The sequence below is a fragment of the Tachysurus vachellii genome, chromosome 23 (assembly GCF_030014155.1).
Source record: "Tachysurus vachellii isolate PV-2020 chromosome 23, HZAU_Pvac_v1, whole genome shotgun sequence".
Classification (NCBI taxonomy): Eukaryota; Metazoa; Chordata; class Actinopteri; order Siluriformes; family Bagridae; genus Tachysurus; species Tachysurus vachellii.
The window spans coordinates 4,573,029-4,590,685 of NC_083482.1; the positions used below are offsets into that span (position 1 = coordinate 4,573,029).

At 40.9% G+C, this 17,657-nt stretch overlaps 1 protein-coding gene across 1 annotated transcript in view; it reads right to left on the bottom strand.

Moving 5' to 3' along the window:
* LOC132839025 (interleukin-1 receptor accessory protein-like 1-B) overlaps positions 1-17,657 on the bottom strand; it is a 331,182-nt gene that overhangs the window by 47,421 nt on the left and 266,104 nt on the right. The window contains exon 7 of the mRNA XM_060859755.1: positions 2,380-2,512. Coding sequence (XP_060715738.1) covers positions 2,380-2,512 — 133 coding nt within the window. The remainder of the gene's footprint in view (positions 1-2,379; positions 2,513-17,657) is intronic.

Below are 17,657 nucleotides of genomic sequence, written 5' to 3' on the forward strand. Positions count from 1 at the left end.
CAATCAGGTCTGCGCTGCACTCAGAGTTTACGATAACCCATTAGTTCCTCAGGAGCTCTCGGTTGCACTATTATAAACTGTTGTAGAAATGACATTAATTACATTTACACTATTTACTGTAGAGTGTCACCCAAATGAGGACGAGGTTCCCTTCTGAGTCTGGTTCCTCTCAAGGTTTCTTCCTCTTATCATCTCAGGGAGTTTTTCCTTGTCGCCGTTGCCGTCACCTCCGGCTTGCGCAATAGGGATAGGGATAGATATATAGTATTTTAAATTTTAAGTTAATCTTTTTTTTTATTTTAAACTTTAATTGTATATATTCACTTATTTATTTTTATTCGTATTTTTTGTTCTTCTTCTTATTATTATTATATATTTATTTCTTTTTCTCTTTCTTATGTGTCCATACTTCTGTAAAGCTGCTTTGAGACAATAGGAAATTGTTAAAAGCGCTATACAAATAAATAAATTGAAATTGAATTAAATTGAACCTGACAGTTGAACTGTAATATGAAAAGTGAATAAAAAGGGGCCTTGTACAGGCCCATGTAGAACACCATGTTCTATTTTTAGGCTCTCCAACTATACTTACAAACTGTAGTCAATCAATGTAAACTGTACAAGAACACTGAAAGTTGTTATTACACTGCATTGTCAATGGCAAAAAAAAACAGCTTCTCCATGACTAAGAATGATGTAAGAAACATGCACAACTGCATTTGCTAGTTCCCTGAACCTAGATTTAGCTCCAGCACCAGACTCCTGTTTGCAGGGGTGTACTGGATGACTCAATTATGGGAGATGGTGTGTACTAGATGATGAGTATGTTAGATGGGGTAATGACTAGAGCATGTGAGCTGGAGTTTACCAGGTGACTAGAGTATGTGAGCTGGGGTTTACCAGGTGACTAGAGTATGTGAGCTGGGGTTTACCAAGTGACTAGATTATGTGAGCTGGGGTGTAGTAGATGTCTTGTCTGTGGGAGCTGAGGTTTATCAGTAGACTATGGTATGTGACCTGGGGTGAACTGGATGATGATTGTGGGAGCTGGGGTTTACCAGATGACTGGAATATGTAAGAGGAGTTTTAGCAGATGACTAGAGTATGTGAGCTGGGGTTTACCAGATGATAAGATTATGTAAACTGGAGTTTACCAGATGATTAGGGTATATGAACTGAAGTTAACCATATGATTAGAGTATGTGAGCTGGAGTTTACCAGATGATTAGGGTATGTAAACTAGAGTTTACCAGATGATTAGGGTATGTAAACTAGAGCTGGGGTTTACCAGATGACTATAGTGTGTGAGCTGGGGTTTACCAGATGACTATAGTATGTGAGCTGGGGTTTACCAGATGACTATAGTATATGAGCTGGGGTTTACCAGATGACTATAGTATATGAGCTGGGGTTTACCAGATGACTATAGTATGTGAGCTGGGGTTTACCAGTTGACTATAGTATGTGAGCTGGGGTTTACCAGATGACTATAATATGTGAGCTGGGGTTTACCAGATGACTATAGTGTGTGAGCTGGGGTTTACCAGATGACTATAGTATGTGAGCTGGGGTTTACCAGATGACTATAGTATGTGAGCTGGGGTTTACCAGATGACTATAGTATGTGAGCTGGGGTTTACCAGATGAGTTGAGTATGTGAGCTGAAATATACTGAATGCCTTGATAGTGTGAGCTGGAGTAAAATGTCTTACTAGTGTTTGTGAGCTGTGGTAAACTAGATAACTCAATTGTGTGAGCTGGGCTGTACCGTATGACTTGACTGGGTGAGTTGGAATGTACTGGATGACTAAAGGATGTATGAGATGTTGTGCACTTGACGAGTAAAGTGTGTGAGCTGGAGTGTACTGAATGACTTAATTGTGTGAACCGGGGTGAGCTGGGTGCAAAGCTCTGTGAAATATGAAAGGAAAGAGCTAGAAGAGCTAGAGCTCATACTCTGTCCAGAAGACTTTTTACCCTGACTTCTTCTTACCAACCCTAATCAGGATTACATGCTGCACTTGAGTGATGAATAATGCACAGAATAAAACATTGATATAGATCTGAAAATGAGCAGCTCACATGATTTTCTGAAGGACACAAAATACAAAATATAAGCTATAAGTATTTTGAGTTATATTTTCTATTCCATATATTTCTTGTTATATTGCTAAAAACAACCATCAGAGCCATGCGCTCACACTGAACTGTTTTTAGTCCCTTTTTTGGTTCCACTTACCCTCCAATATCTCATAAAAGGCAGAGATTAATGCATAGTTTAGCTTATCTAAAGACTGCTTCAAGGACACATGCCAGAGTTGTGCTACAGCATATTATTTTAAAGACAACGGGTCACTTTGAATCGAAAAGTTTTCTCACTTGATTTCACTCTCACGGATCCGGCTCTCGTCCAGGTCCTCAATGAACTTCTCACCCTTCATCCAGTAGATGAGTGGGCTCACATCGCCACTGTAGCCAAAGAACGCTCGACATGTCAGGTTCACCAGACTCCCTGCAGAGATTAAAAACAGAGTTGTCACAGAGCTGGTCAGTTTGACATCCATCGCAGACATATAAGGACCTTGACTAGGTGCTGGTGACAGTGCAAATGAAAATCACATCATGTCCATGTTTGTTTGTTTTTGCATTATTCTATCCTATTATTTATTAGACTTCTAGTTATGGAAGTGGTGTTATTTGATGTGTCATGCATCTTCTGTTATTTAGAGAACAAATCATTGTATACTTTGGTATCCTTACTTCACACAGAGCTCACAGAGCTAAGTGTCTCATTATACCTGACTATATAATCTATGAATAAACACAAACCATGTTTTGAATATTTAAGGCAGATTTATGTATATGATAAAAACACTGAAACCGAGTGATGTCTGTTTCCCATACAAACAGCAAGTGACAGACCTACTCGATGCTTAACAGCCTGACGTTTTAGACATGGCGCTAATAATGCCACAAAGCTGCTGTTTGTGATGAGACCAGTTTCCTTCCCAATCATCTTTGCAATACTGTCCTCAATCACTCAATAAATTGCCTTCGGGACGTCACTTTGTACTTTAAATAAACGCGTCAGGGACGTCTTCAGAATCACCGTCAATTCATTTTTTTTATATTTAATAAGCCACACAATGATGGCACAGCAAAGCGATTCACGCATCGAATGAAGATTTATTTGAAAATGCTAAGTTAAATCCCAACCAATTACAGCACATGCTGAGTATTTTTAAAGCCACTGCTGTCTCTTCTATCACAGAAAGGTTTTTTTTAGATAAACATGACGGTGATTCAAATAAAGTTTCTGGGGCAAAGAAACAGAGGAGAACGCATCATGAAGCCAAATCATCTCTGTTTATTTTCAGTTAAATGAGGTGATGCTCACCATGAAGAGCAGCTTATTACACTGCCCGTAGTGTATATATGGGTAAATAAACAAGCGCTGCAGTATTACTGCACAACTGGGGTTTATAGTGCGGAAATGATGCCAGACAAGACGCAGACATATTAGGCAAAAATAAAACAACAAAATAACCATGTATGCCATTTTTACAGAACACAGGCAGTCATTTTTTTTCTTCTCATTTTTATTAGGAAAAGCAAATATATAATACAATTAAAGCAATTTGCGTGTACTCCTTCTACCTGTATTAAATCAAAGACCAGGAAAAAGTATAATGTGATGCCTCATTTATTAAAAATCTTGGAGTGGGATCCTAAAACAATCCCACTTGAAATTAATATAGATAGAAAAAATATTAAATGTATTTATTTAATTGTTTATTGATTGTTAATATTGTAATTACTAGCATGACTTTAGAATTCAACAGGTTTTGATTTGCATTTGGATTCATCAAAACAACAAATATATTTGAAATGTTTGTAATCCAAGTTCTGAGATACTCAAGCCTGATCATCGTCATGTCTGTCTCTCCTCTATAGGTACTACAGGTACTGCTAGAACGCTCTGTCACTTCAGAAGAACATAAATCCCCCACTACCCCGTCAGTCAACATCTGCCCCGAGGCTCAGTATTCAGTCTCCATGGTTTTTATCATAAACCAGCTTCCTGTTGGATACATTTTCCATAGTCACAGGCTGAACTTTCAGTTTATATCTCAGTGCAAGCAGAAAGAGAACTTTCTTACATTGAAGACAGACTAAACCGAAATACTGAAACTCTATTACACTTCTCTGCCTTTTCCATTTTTAATGGAATTATTTTGTTTCCATCCAATCCATCTATCTTCCCCACCCAACCACCCATCCATCACATCAAACCACCCAAACTATCCATGCACCGATTTACCCATCCATCCATCCATCCATCCATCCATCCATCCATCCATCCATCCATGAATACATCCAAATATCTAACTAGATAAGTAACCAAACTGAATAAATAAATAAACAAACAAATAAAGCAACAAGTGAGTAAATAAATAATCCACTTTAATGTATTGTTTCTTAACAGCTATAGAAATTATTTAAAAAATGGGTAAACAAAAAAGTCTCAATTATGGCCAATTTTCACACACACAGACACACACACACACACACACACACACACACACATGCACACACACTATATATATGTGTGTGCATGTGTGTGTGTGTGTGTGTGTGTGTGTATTTTTTTCTGTTACCTCTCTTACTTGCACTGCGCTGTCAACTTATTAAAGGTGAGATCTCTTATCTTATTAAATTAGTAACGAACAAAGTTCTCCTATTTGAAAAAAAAAGAAATTTTCTTTCATACTGTATGTGAAGCAAAATTTCATTTATTTAAATAGATGCAGACTTTAGAACTCTATAATAACTACCCCGAGGGGTATATGGCTAATGCACAACGGGGTCATTGAGTCAATTACATTAGAATTCAATCAATTCCATTCACTGAAAGCAGCACGTTTCATTATCGGGAAGTTTAATCACTTTAATTAATTTCCTCTACAAGTCTCTGAATCACTCCCAGTATGTGAACTGCTCTGAAATCAAACACTGCATTTGTGATATGGATGACTGCATAAATCCAGAGCTTTCTTAACACCTGCTTCAGGTCTTAATGATCAGATAGTGTTTTCCTTTTGCCATAACTGATGCATGGATTGATAAGGAAGAGCCTTTAACTAAAGAGTAGTAGGCTTTTAATGTGTTATTATAAGCACATAATTGCAGAATTAGCATGTTAGCATATTTATTTTTGCTTCTTAATGATGATTAAATAATATTCATTCAATACCAAGCATTTATACTAAGGAGAAGAAGCAGAAGTTTATTTTCTCCCATCCACCTGTCACAACCCCGGAAGGAAGGAGACAGACCCGTATGCAGGATAGCTTCAAATGATAGGGGTTTAATAAATAATGAAGACCATACAAAGGACTAAACGTAACTAATGAATCCACGCTCCCATCAGCAACGTGGCTAACATTTATACACAAGACAGGTCAATCACACAATAGGGAACAGGTGTGGAGACAGGGAGGAGCAGACGAAGGCGGTTCAGCCACGTGACAAAAACAAACAATCGCACGTGTCCAAAAGTCCGCGCTGATCCCTGACAGAACCCCCCCTTAAGGCGCGGCTCCCGAAGCGCCACAAAACCTGACAAGGTCGGGGGGGAGGCACACGGCGATTGGCAGGTGAGGGGAGCAAGGACGACGGCGAGGCCAGAGGGGAGAGCAAGGGCCACGGCGAGGTAGGCGAGGGGAGCCAAGGCTCACAGCGAGGCAGGTGGGGGGAGCAGGGCACACGGCGGCGCAGCCAGAGATTGCCGAGCGACGTCCACAGCCGAGCTGAAGGGCCGAGGCGACGTCCGCATCTGAGCTGAAGGGCCGAGCGAAGTCCACAGCCGAGCTGTAGGGTCGAGTGACGTCCACCGCCGAGCTGTAGGGCCGAGCAGCATCCCCCGATGCACCGAGGCCAAACCCTCGCCTCGACGAACTGAGGAAAAGGGCAGGAGGGCGGGAAAGATCCTCCGCCTTGGGCCTGCAGCACCCCCCGCGGAAGAAGTGAAGCGAATTCCTCCTCGGAGAAACCGGAAATGGAGCGGCGTCCTTCACCGGAAAAATGTGGGGCGATTCCGCAGGGCACCAAAAAATAAAAAGGGGCCCAACTAGGATGGTGACATCCTCCGTGAATGTGGTGAGGCGACGTCCTCCTCGGAGGAACCAGAAATGGAGCGGCGTCCCTTACCGGAGAAATGCAGAGCGATGTCACCAAAAAAAAGCTGACTGGCGGAACAGTCCAGGGGGAGAAGGAAAAGGACTAAACGTAACTAATGAATCCGCGCTCCCATCAGCAACGTGGCTATCATTTATACACAAGACAGGTCAATCACACAATGGGGAACAGGTATGGCAACAGAGAGGAGCAGACAAAGGCGGGGCAGCCACGTGACAAAAACAAACAATCGCACGTGTCCAAAAGTCCGTGCTGATCCCTGACACCACCAACATCTCTTACAGTATATCTTCCATCGCTACACTCAACACTTAAATGATGCAGATGTACTTTATTTATGACACCGAAGCACCAAATCACGTCAGACTTTCAAGACAAAGTTATTTCAAATAAAAATAAATGTAATGTAATGACACTTATGGGTAATTGTGAAGTTACACAATACTTCTGCAGAATGAAATTTTTATTCTCTCTCTCTCTCTCTGTGTCTCTCTCCTTCATTCTGCAAGTGAATACGTTAAAATCCTTCATCAGCATTTACATTAATATCTATAAAAAAGCTGTTATCTCTCCTGGACTAATGGTAAAATACATCCTAACACGCTGTGTAATACCAGACTGTTGAAGGTGACATTGAAGAAAAAAAAACTGCCTCTTTATCACTCGACAGCTTTTGACAAAGTAAAGGCCAATAAAAAGGTGAGACTTGGAATTAGGACAGCAGACGAAAGTGGAAAACTTTTGTAGGATAGAAGCTTCCAGTCAGCAGCTTTAGATCTGCCTGGAGAGGCATAAAGGCTACGGAAGGACTGCAAAGGAAGAACGACTGTGAAATTACCTCTAGAGGCTCTTTTGCAAACAAAACTGATACGGTGAATGGCTTGAAATATTTTTTATGTGATATTTGATGTGCATCAGTTTAAAGAGAAGCTGCGTCAGGTTCTCGGTGCTCGGGTTTGAAAAGGCTGTTAAAAATATTAAGAAAGAACCTCATACAAGACTACTTTTCTGTTTGTTTGTCCAAATGTCCAAAATATGTGGATGAAATGTCACTATAGCATCCATTTAAAAGAATAATCTATGTTATGAGTCAATGTTAACTTTTTTCTTTTTTTTACTCTGATGTTTTTACTGCTCAGACCAGATCGTGTCATGGATAGAGGTCAATTTATCAAACTTTAACAAGAAACAGTTCAAGGTTACACAACAGGCAGAGGTCAGGCAAAGACTAAAACCAAGTGTATAAAAATTGCAAAGAAACAGAAAGGTATAAATATACAGACTCATCGAGGCACAAATCAGGAAGCAGGACAGAGACATGACAGACAGCGGAGACAGGACAGGAACCAAACTAAAACATGAACAAAGTCTGCTTTTTAATTCAGGTGGGCATGAATGAGACATGTGACTAGGTAATGTGCAAGGGCTGTTGGGTAATGTGGCTTAGTGGCGTGGCTTAGTGGATTTCTTCTTCTGCAGTGTGAAAGATCTTTTGATTATTTCTCATTAACAGCACTGCTCCTGTCTGGTTTTATTCTTTGCCTCACGCCTTACATTGATACAGTGTACATGTTGACGTCCTCCTGCTTATCTGGCTTCTGTCTTTACTGTCAAAATAAAAATAAAGTCCAGTTAGATGGACTGGCTCAGCAAAATCTCCTCTACGTGTGACTGAGTGTGGATGAGCTGCTGTGATGGACTGCTGTCCACTGCTGTCACTGTCTCCAGTGATACTGGGACTGTTTCCAAATCCAGCATGACCCTGACCAGTAAAAAAGTAATGAATAAATGTTGAAAATATTGATTCTGAGAAAATAACGGAGAACATTGAGGTTATAGATTCTTGCAAAAACATGAGCACGGTTATTGATGACTAGAAGGACAACAGCGATGCAATTTTGCCTCAATATGCTGAGAAATCCAGGTGCTTACTTTGCATCATAAATCATTAATCTATTTAATATGGATTTCTGGATTTTTCTCTTTTTTTTTAAACTATGAGCAAAGAATCATTAATACTTAATGATCTCTCTCGTGTGTTATACTTGGAATCTTAACTAACCTTCTCTCCACTGTACCGAGCACCATCCTTATTCCTGAGGCTGTTTGAATGGAGAAATGCATCGTTGTCAGATTATATCAGATTAAACCATACTTTGTAGTGTTTTATTGCTGGATTTATTCCTAGGTAGAATTTGTATTTATGTATAATCGAGTGGATTATGGTTATTATTATTATTATTATTATTATTATTTTTTGGACAGCAATGTAATTTATTAAAATTGACCTGTTCTTATTAGGTGGTTGTACTGCAGGAGCTGATGCAAGTACAATGGATCTTCTGTCGATATTCTGTTTAGAGCTGTGAGCTGACAAAAACACATTCAATGCAGAGAGAGAGAGAGAGTGAGAGAGAGAGAGAGAGAGAGAGAGAGAGAGAGAGAGAGAGAGAGAGAGAGAGAGAGAGAGAGAGAGAGAGAGAGTGAAGAGGAGAGGATGAGAGTGATGCTGAATCGAATGTGAGAGCTCTAATCTGACATGCCCAGAGGAACAACCTTTTTTTCCTGCCTTTTTCCACCTCTCTTTTCCTTGTTCATCACATTTTACATATCTCTAGCGGGAATTCCGATCAAAAGTCTATTCCTCCCTTCTGTCTCTCTGCCTTCCTTTCACTTGGGACAGCTGTCTTGACAGTGGATGCTTTATATGATATGTGGCAGCTGAGAAATGTGTTTGGTATAAACAACAACTCCTGGTTGAGGGAAGTGAGCACTAGAGACTTGCCTTAAAACCCGCTTTATATATAAACAGAGAATAAAAACCACACACACACACACACACACACACACACACACACACACACACACACACACACACACACACACACACCACAGAGACAGGCCTGAACTTTACACAAGTCTTTATAATTATTCAGCCGAGTCCATTTTGTCATAAGCTTTATTTACTTTCCGCTCCCTTCTGAGAGGATGTGAAGAGACCGTGCTGATGGTTGACGCCAGATCATTCTCTCTCTATCAAAATAATTAGTGTACATTAGTCACTTATTTTGTGTGGATCGCTCAGTGAGAAACATTTTGTCTTCAGTCAGTCTCACTTCCAAAATCGACAACAAAAACACCAAAACAGTTGTGTATTGCAAAGCCGGAGTGTAGTTCCAGCGCCCGTCACTAGAGGGCATTGCACTACCATCAAGCCAAAACAGCGTCTGTACGCATTTGTAAGATGGAACGACAGATAGAGAGAATGAGAGAGAGAGAGAGAGAGAGAGAGAGAGAGAGAGAGAGAGATCCAGAAGGAAGCACCTTTTCTTTCTTAATCACTAAGCCATTATTGAGTTTCACACTGAATTGTCATTGCATCTGATTGCTGTCTGTCTACAGAAATGTAGCCCATGGTTTATTCATGTGGTGACACGCTGGTTAAAGATTGACCCTAATGAAATATGAACCTACAACAAAAAGAAACAAAAAGGACAAGACTCCTTCCAGGTAGCGTTTATTATTAGCCAAGTCTTACTTTCCGTTCTCTCTCGGTTCTCTGAGGACTTCCACACTGCACAGTCTCACATTTTTCACTGCACTAACACTCTGGAGTTCGCTGATAATGAGCTGATGCCTTACGTCAGTTGGGGAAAAATTCAGAACTAGAAAAAGTGCATCAACAGATTTTCAAGAGCTGATGACACACTTGCAGAGTTTGAGTTGCCTCTGTGCCGGAATCGAGTGGCAAGAACACATCCGAAATCTTTTGATTCATTTAAATCCAGACCCCTTGGCCTGGGTGGCTGTGGCTTAATGCGATTGTCTGCTTCCTTTCTCTGCATCCTCTTATCTTTCCTGCCTTTCTTAAGCTTTTCCTCCACAGTCAGGGAGAAGAGAAGGAAGAAGAGAGAGAAAAAAGAACACACAGCACATCCCCCCAGTGAGGAGGAGCAGACAGCCAAGGGACAAAAAGAAGGGCAGATACAAAAACCAGCAGAAACATTACGCACATAGTGAACACATACAGTACAGTATGCACACATACACACACGATTATTATGACCTTTATTTCAGCATCAAATTAAGGGAAGCTGTATATTGCTGGTGAAGAAGTGAAGGATTAGTTCATGGTTTTTTTCATGGCTTTTATCTCACAGAGAGAGAGAGAGAGAGAGAGAGAGAGAGAGAGAGAGATTCAGTGACAGAGGGGTTCAGTGTACCATCCCAGCAAATCGATAAGGTCCTCACAAGTACTCATTTCATATTTATGTAATTATGTAATATCTCTCAGAGGCAGCATTATGAAACATTTATAAGCTTTGCGTTTCACAGATGAAGCACATCTCCATGCTGGTGTATGCAAAACCCACGTCTGTGCTGTGTTAATTGCACACCTGGGTTTTAGTGGATGTGGGAGATTAGACTGGAACGCTGTCAGACACGGGAGACATTACTGTACAGACAGTGACCATACAGAAGCCAGAGGAAATTTGTCATCCTTCTTTCTCCTTAAATCCACTAACTGTAGCCTGGAGCACTTCTGAACCGTATTTAAAATAAAAGCACTACGTTCCTAATGAGGTAAAGCTTCATCTCAATTACACTATAACGACAGTAATAACAAACAAAAAACATCTCCTTACTGTTGATTTGACTTAAATGCATGTGAGTATGTACAGTATGTATATGTATGTATGTGTGTATGTATGTGTGTACAGTATGTATGTGTGTACAGTATGTACGTGTGTATGTGTTTGTTTGTATGTGTGTACGTGTATGTTTATGTATGTATGTGTGTGTGTGTGTGTGTGTGTGTGTGTGTGTGAGGAGTGAGAGAGAGATCCAGCTGTTCTATGGTTAATCACGTCTCCATGGCATTTTAATTGCATTTTGCTCTCCTATTTTCTAAGTGCACTCAGCCAATTTGTGAAGTCCATTCAGGTCGGCATATTTGCTGCTATTCACGCACGAACAGGCGACAAAAACGCTTGGCTTCAGCACCATTCTGCTTATTGCCATGCTACAGAGAGCTTTTGTGCGTTCACATGCGACAACTAAACTACTGTGTCTTCACAGGTTGTGTGTGTGTGGGTGTCATGTTTACCCAAAGCTCACTCATCACACCGTATGCTGGGCGCTTCGAGGCGTCCAGCGCTGTGGGGACTCCATGTGGGGGGTCAAAATGCACAGAAATCTAACACACACATGAATAGACTGATGTGTGTGTGTGTGTATGTATGTGTGTGGACTGGTGTCAATGCTGCTCTGCCAGGCAGCTAAGACTGCAGAACCTCCTTTTTCTAAAATAAAGCACTCGACTACCAGTGCGGGTTGACATTTGAAAAGATCAACACGCTCCTTTCCCAAGTCCTGCTTCAACAAAGAAAGGTACTCGAGTCCACCTCTTGTGCGCTTTCTCCTGCCTTAGACATATCAAACATTAAGGAGATATTTTACTTTTATTCTATGCCACTTCGTTTGAGTGGCCTTGTCCAGGAAACATTTTCGAGTAATACAAATAAATTTAACTCGACTCGCCCTTGTGGACAGATGATGCTGTAGCTGCAGTGTGCTGGACCAGTTGCATGTCTTGGTGCCTGGAAACATATTATTATTATTACATATTGTCCCAATAACTCCTGACAGTGTGTGTACAGTATGTCTGTATGTGTGTGATGGACTGGCACCCCATGTAGAGTGTCCCCAGCCTTGTACCCTAAGTCATCAGGATTAGACTCCAGGTTCCTTGCGACCATGTGTAGAAAAAGCAGTACAGAATATAGATTGATGGATGGATGTATAGCCAGTTAACTGCATCATCTGGACATTAAACCAAACCAAACGAGGATATGAGCCTCCTGAGAAAGAGAAGAACTGTTCTAGCACATTTTCTGAAACGGTACACGGTACAAAACTACCTCAGCACCATTTATTTTGCTATGAGCCTTTATTTCCTCTCAGATGTGGTTCGCCGTGGGTTTACTGTATATAACGTCTTTGAGCTGGAATTTATTTTGCTCCATTTCATCAGTGCTTCCACACTGACTCGGAAATGATCAGCTTTGTGCATTAGTCTGGCTGGTATCCTGATGATGTGTAGCGTGGAAGGTGGTGGGATTTTGAACGAGTAGCAAAGGCAAGGTTATGCCACACCATGCATCCTTCACCAGATGAAAACTTGCTCGCTTGTCATCTAGAGAACAATGAATAATAAACAGATGTGAAATCGTCTTGTCTTCACCAAGAGCTACTGATCTGCGGATATGCGGTATGTGGGTGTGTCTTTGTGTGTGGTGCGAGAATCCAAGTGATGACTTGTACTTATAAGAGAATATTGCAACATTATTTCCCAACAACTTCCATCTCTCCATCTTGTGAACAATGTAGAAAATAGTTCAGCTCTTCACTGCATGTTCTGCTGCTGCAGATAATCAGTAAGGAAATGAGCTAAAATAATGGAGTTTCTGTCATTCGTGGGTTTCTGTACTCTCTCTCTCTCTCTCTCTCTCTCTCTCTCTCTCTCTCTCTCTCTCTCTCTCTTTAATAAGATCTTCTGCTCTCTCTGGCTGCTGTTAAGTCACAGATGCTTGCAGAGAGGACAGCAAGTACTAAGCATGCTGCTAGCTGCTCCTGCTGAGCGAGCTGTAAGTGCAAAGCTCAAGAGGCAGAAAGAGAGCACTTCCTCTAAACATCCTTACTACTAATGTAACCTCGAGATCATTTGAAGTGTCAGAATGGGAGCTGAAATGATTCTTTTCTATTCTCTGATTCTCTGATCTAAACTAGATCGAAAAAAAACCCCTAAATGCCGTCTTGTTTGGTTAGGTTTACCCTGCATGCAGTCCTTTGCTCCGAGTCCTTGCTCTGTGCCATGGCCCAGTGGAGCAAGAACCTGCAATCCTCCATCAGCATGAAGAACAGGGCTCGCTGCTAGGTCTTGCTAGTTCATCCGAATCACAGCTCAGGGGCAAACGAATCCCATCTACCTCTCCTCTCTGTTTTTTTTCCACTTATCTGACTTTGTAGTGATCACAGGAGCATATCAGGGGTCCAGCCAGGAGACTAGCACCAGCACAGCAAGCACAGAAGTGCACAGAAAGAAAGGACATGTGAGAAAAAGAAGTGAAAAATGCAACACTTCTCTCCAGACTTGGGAAAGAAAAAGTGGGCCAGCAGATCCAGACAGACTGTGCGTTGTGCCTATAACTGACTTTCCCTCATTTTCTCTCTCACACTGGATGTCTTTGTTGCTGTCTGACTCCATTTCCGTGTCTCTTTCGCTTCCTATCACTCTTCATTCTTTCCCCCGCCTGCGTCTTCATTTCTCGCTTTCTCCCTGCCCTCCCTTTCTCTTAGCCTCTTAGTATCCCATGAGGCCTCTGTGTGCAAACATGCAGCGTTGCATTGTGGGTGCATGTGCTGAAGGATGCGTTAAAACTTGTTACAGCAGCAGCACTCTGCATTTCCTTTGGGACTCGGAGAGAAGCGTTAACACAGCTGTCACAGTCACATGACATTAAGCATTCGCACAGGGAGAACCGTGTACCGCAACCGGCCCGTGATGAATAGAGATTAGCGCAAAAAAAAAAAAGCTGGAAGAAACCTCAGCATAGGGCTTAAAAGAAGAGGGAATAATCGACTTGGTCACTTCAAGCACTGTATGAATTGGTTCTAAAGGAAAACTATCCTGGAGTCTGTGGGTTAACTGCTATTTGGGGCACGAAAAGAGTAATAAATCACCATGCACCATTCCTGCTCTTGGAAACCTGCCAGCCTGTAGAGTTCAGCTCCAGCTCTCGTTTAGTATACCTTTTCCAGTTAATTATGGTAATTAAGAACATCTGAATATTACAACATATGCACTAGATTAGGACCAGAGCTCAACGTTGCAACATCTCTGACTGACACGACAAGCTATATGTCTATTATCGGCATGTTAATTACACTCAGAATGTATCTAATCTTATACATACATCGGACATAAAAAATAACTGCTGCCCACTTTCGCTAAGGAGTCTTAGCACCACCTGCTTCTCGAAATCTCACTGGGCTTGATGCACTTAGCTGTTTACACCCACTTTTAGCTGCAATTAGGCCGCATACTGTGTGGGGAAAAAGGGGGTGGAGAAACAGGAAGTGTGGCTGTTAATACATTCCATTTGATGTGCGATACTTCGGCGGACAGTTTTGCACGTCATGTCTCCTGAACCAGGCGTAAATAAGCACCATGTATGTTGCTGGGAACCATAAATACATTGTTTTCCTTTTTTTCTCATAATAATAGTAATAATAATAATAATAATAATAATAATAATAATAATAATCTAAAATTTATGCTCAGAAAGAAGCATGAAAAACTCTATGTTTGTCACCAATATCTGGCAACCCTGGTCATAGCACATTTCCTTAAATCTAACAGAAATTCAACACGGTAAACAGGCATTTTTTTGGCATTGTAATTTTTTCAACCATTACACATGCTACAGAGCACAAGCAAAATGGAGTACAGTTTAATTACCCACTTTTTCATGAAGAAGCTTCTGTACACTGCAGCCTTTTGATCAGGGTAAAACCAATAGGGGATTTAATGGCATGTCAGCTATATTAATGTTTACTTTAGATTTATTATGAACACATTTATTTCTTCCTTAATGATCCTGCATTTCCTGTTTATCCACAAGTTTATTGATGACCATTTTTACCAATTTCTCTTTATCTTTAACGGAGCCGGACTGACTCGTCGGACTAGAACAGGATTCGGCCCGTTAGTTGCAGTGAAGGTGATTCTTAGGGCGTTTTAAGACCTCGCTGATTTGGAGCATTTGGTGTGTTTGTTTAGACACAGCAATTGCTCTTGGATCCCAGACAAGTAGTCTGACTGTAAACCAACTCTGGAGTAAGCGATCCGACCCAACGGAAAAGTCATTATAGCAATGCACGAAGGGAATTCTGTCACGCGGCATGTTCTCTTAGCTGATGGAATTAATGTGTCTGATATATCTTTGGTAAATAACAAAACACATCTCAACATTTTAAAATGATGTAACATAGCTTTTCACCAAAACAGAAACAGGTGAAACAACTTTGTCCTGATGAAACGTTGAATACTGCTCAAACTGATAAATTATAATGTTTACAGCTAAAAAGAGCCACAGTAAGCTCACAAAGCTGCTGATGTTCCTTAGTGATGGATGAACATAAACATGTATATTCTGACCAATGGGAGGACAGAATATTCACACTCACTGAGTGATCTGCAGATCTGAAGGTCTGAAAAAACACTATGTGGGTGTGATGGTCATGTGTCCACATACTTTTGACCACACACTTGACATGCCACTTGAGTATAAGATGTGCACTTTCAACCCACGCTGTGACACTGAGGAGCTGAAACTGACAACTAGAACTCTGCTACTGTTACATCATATTGCTCATACTGTAGATTCCATCATAAAAAAAAAAGCTGTTTTGTCACTTCCTGGGTTTTCTTAACTTTCTGTACACAAGTTAGTAGACTGTAGTAGACAAGTTGAGTGCAGTTAGTACACGTCCCAGGCAAATTTTATGTGAGTTTATGAGCTACAGAATATTAAAGTTGAATGCACCACAAGCACATTTTGTGGCCATGTCAAGTCATATTTTGTACCCCACATCTAGTTTGATTGTGCACGTGTGTTGGTGTTTGTATACGTGTGCTCATCTCACTGACTGACATTTCTATACCATTTTCTAATTTCACTAACATACATCTTGAGTTTAGAGCCTATTCCATTTTATGGACACTCTTTATGTCCGGGCTGTGCAGTGCCCATGCTTGAGAAGTAGATAACCTTGTGCTTCCTGAAGAAAAAAAAAAACAGCTTGTCTTAAAAACCTCTGGCACTTAAGCTCCTCTCAATCCATTTAATTAAAACTATACAATAAATTACAAGCAATTCTATCAAGGCAAAGTGAACAACAAGAAAGTTAAATTATGACCTTGTGCACAAGAGAACATTTTTAAGGGGGTAACCATGGCGCTCACATAAATTCCTGGCCAGACCTGTCAATCACTGGCCCTGTTTTTTTTTTTTTTTTTTTTTTTAAATCCCCCCTCCCAAACGGCTCACAGTCAGCAGTTCCTGTGGAGAACAAGTGTGTATGGATTTCATGGAGCAGAAAACAACTGACTTCCTAAGAGGCCAAAAACGTGCGGTGATGTCCGCTGTAGTCAGATTACAGAAAAAGAGAGAGAGAGAGAGAGAGAGAGAGAGAGAGAGAGAGAGAGAGAGAGAGAGAGAGAGAGACATTAAGTCATTTCACTTGTGTGTATGAGAACGCTGCAGCGGAGCACTAAACCCTTTAATCTACTTGACTGACACTACTCTCTCTCTCTCTCTCTCTCTTTCTCAAATGTACACATATACTACATTCTCCCACCTCTTTACATATCCACTTCTCCACACACACATCGTTCTCATTTTCTCTATGTCTCGCTGCCAGAGAGCTTAAAAGACCTAAAATCCGTCATTTCTTTCCTTCTCATCCCAAATCCCCTGAGCACGGCAGATATCCTGGCCTCCATCCTCAGGCCTGGCTAATCGCTCCTGATGAGCACTTGACAGAAAAGGAGAAGGGAAGGAGACAAAATGTGTGTGTATAAGAGAGGGTGAGAGCAAGGTGAGCTATGAATAGTGTATGTGTATTCTGACCCATTCAAGCTGTTATCTCGGCATGTGGCTGTATACAGATTGAGTACTGTATGTGCAACCTCTTGCGTGAGTGTGTGTGTGTGTGTGTAATAGAGCATGTGTTGGTCCCCAATCATCGTGCTTTGATGTTTGTGTAGACGAGACGATGTGCCATGCGTAGCTCATTGGCAGTTTTTCAGAACATTTCAGAAAAACTAGTGCTTAGTCATAAGGGACATGCTAATAAGTGGTTGTGTGTGTGTGTGTGTGTGTGCATGTGGTGAAACAGCATAGACTACACAAACAACCACATGCAGGCACACACACACACACAAACAAGCGTGCACACACACACACACACACACACACAGCCCACTGATGCTTTACACAACCAAAATCAGTAGATTGGATATTGTTGTGTATCAGATCCTGTAACAATCCCCGGAGCTCGGATGATGATGATGATGATGATGATGATGATGATGATGATGATGATGATGATGTACATATAAAGAGATTCTTTAGAATTCTTTTCCAATTGATTGATTTTTTTAATACTTTATTGTATTTCTTACATCGTTGTGCTGAAGAGTTTAACTATGAAGTAAAAATAACATTACTGGATGCTCCAAATATTCAGATCAGTATTGAGATGTACAGCAGAAGTGGGTGTGATCTATATCTCTGTTATTTCCTTCCTTCTTTTATTTCTTTTCTTCTATTATTTCGTTTACATCATTTTTTTTTCAGTTTCTTTACTTAGTCTGTCACTTCCTTTATTTCCCA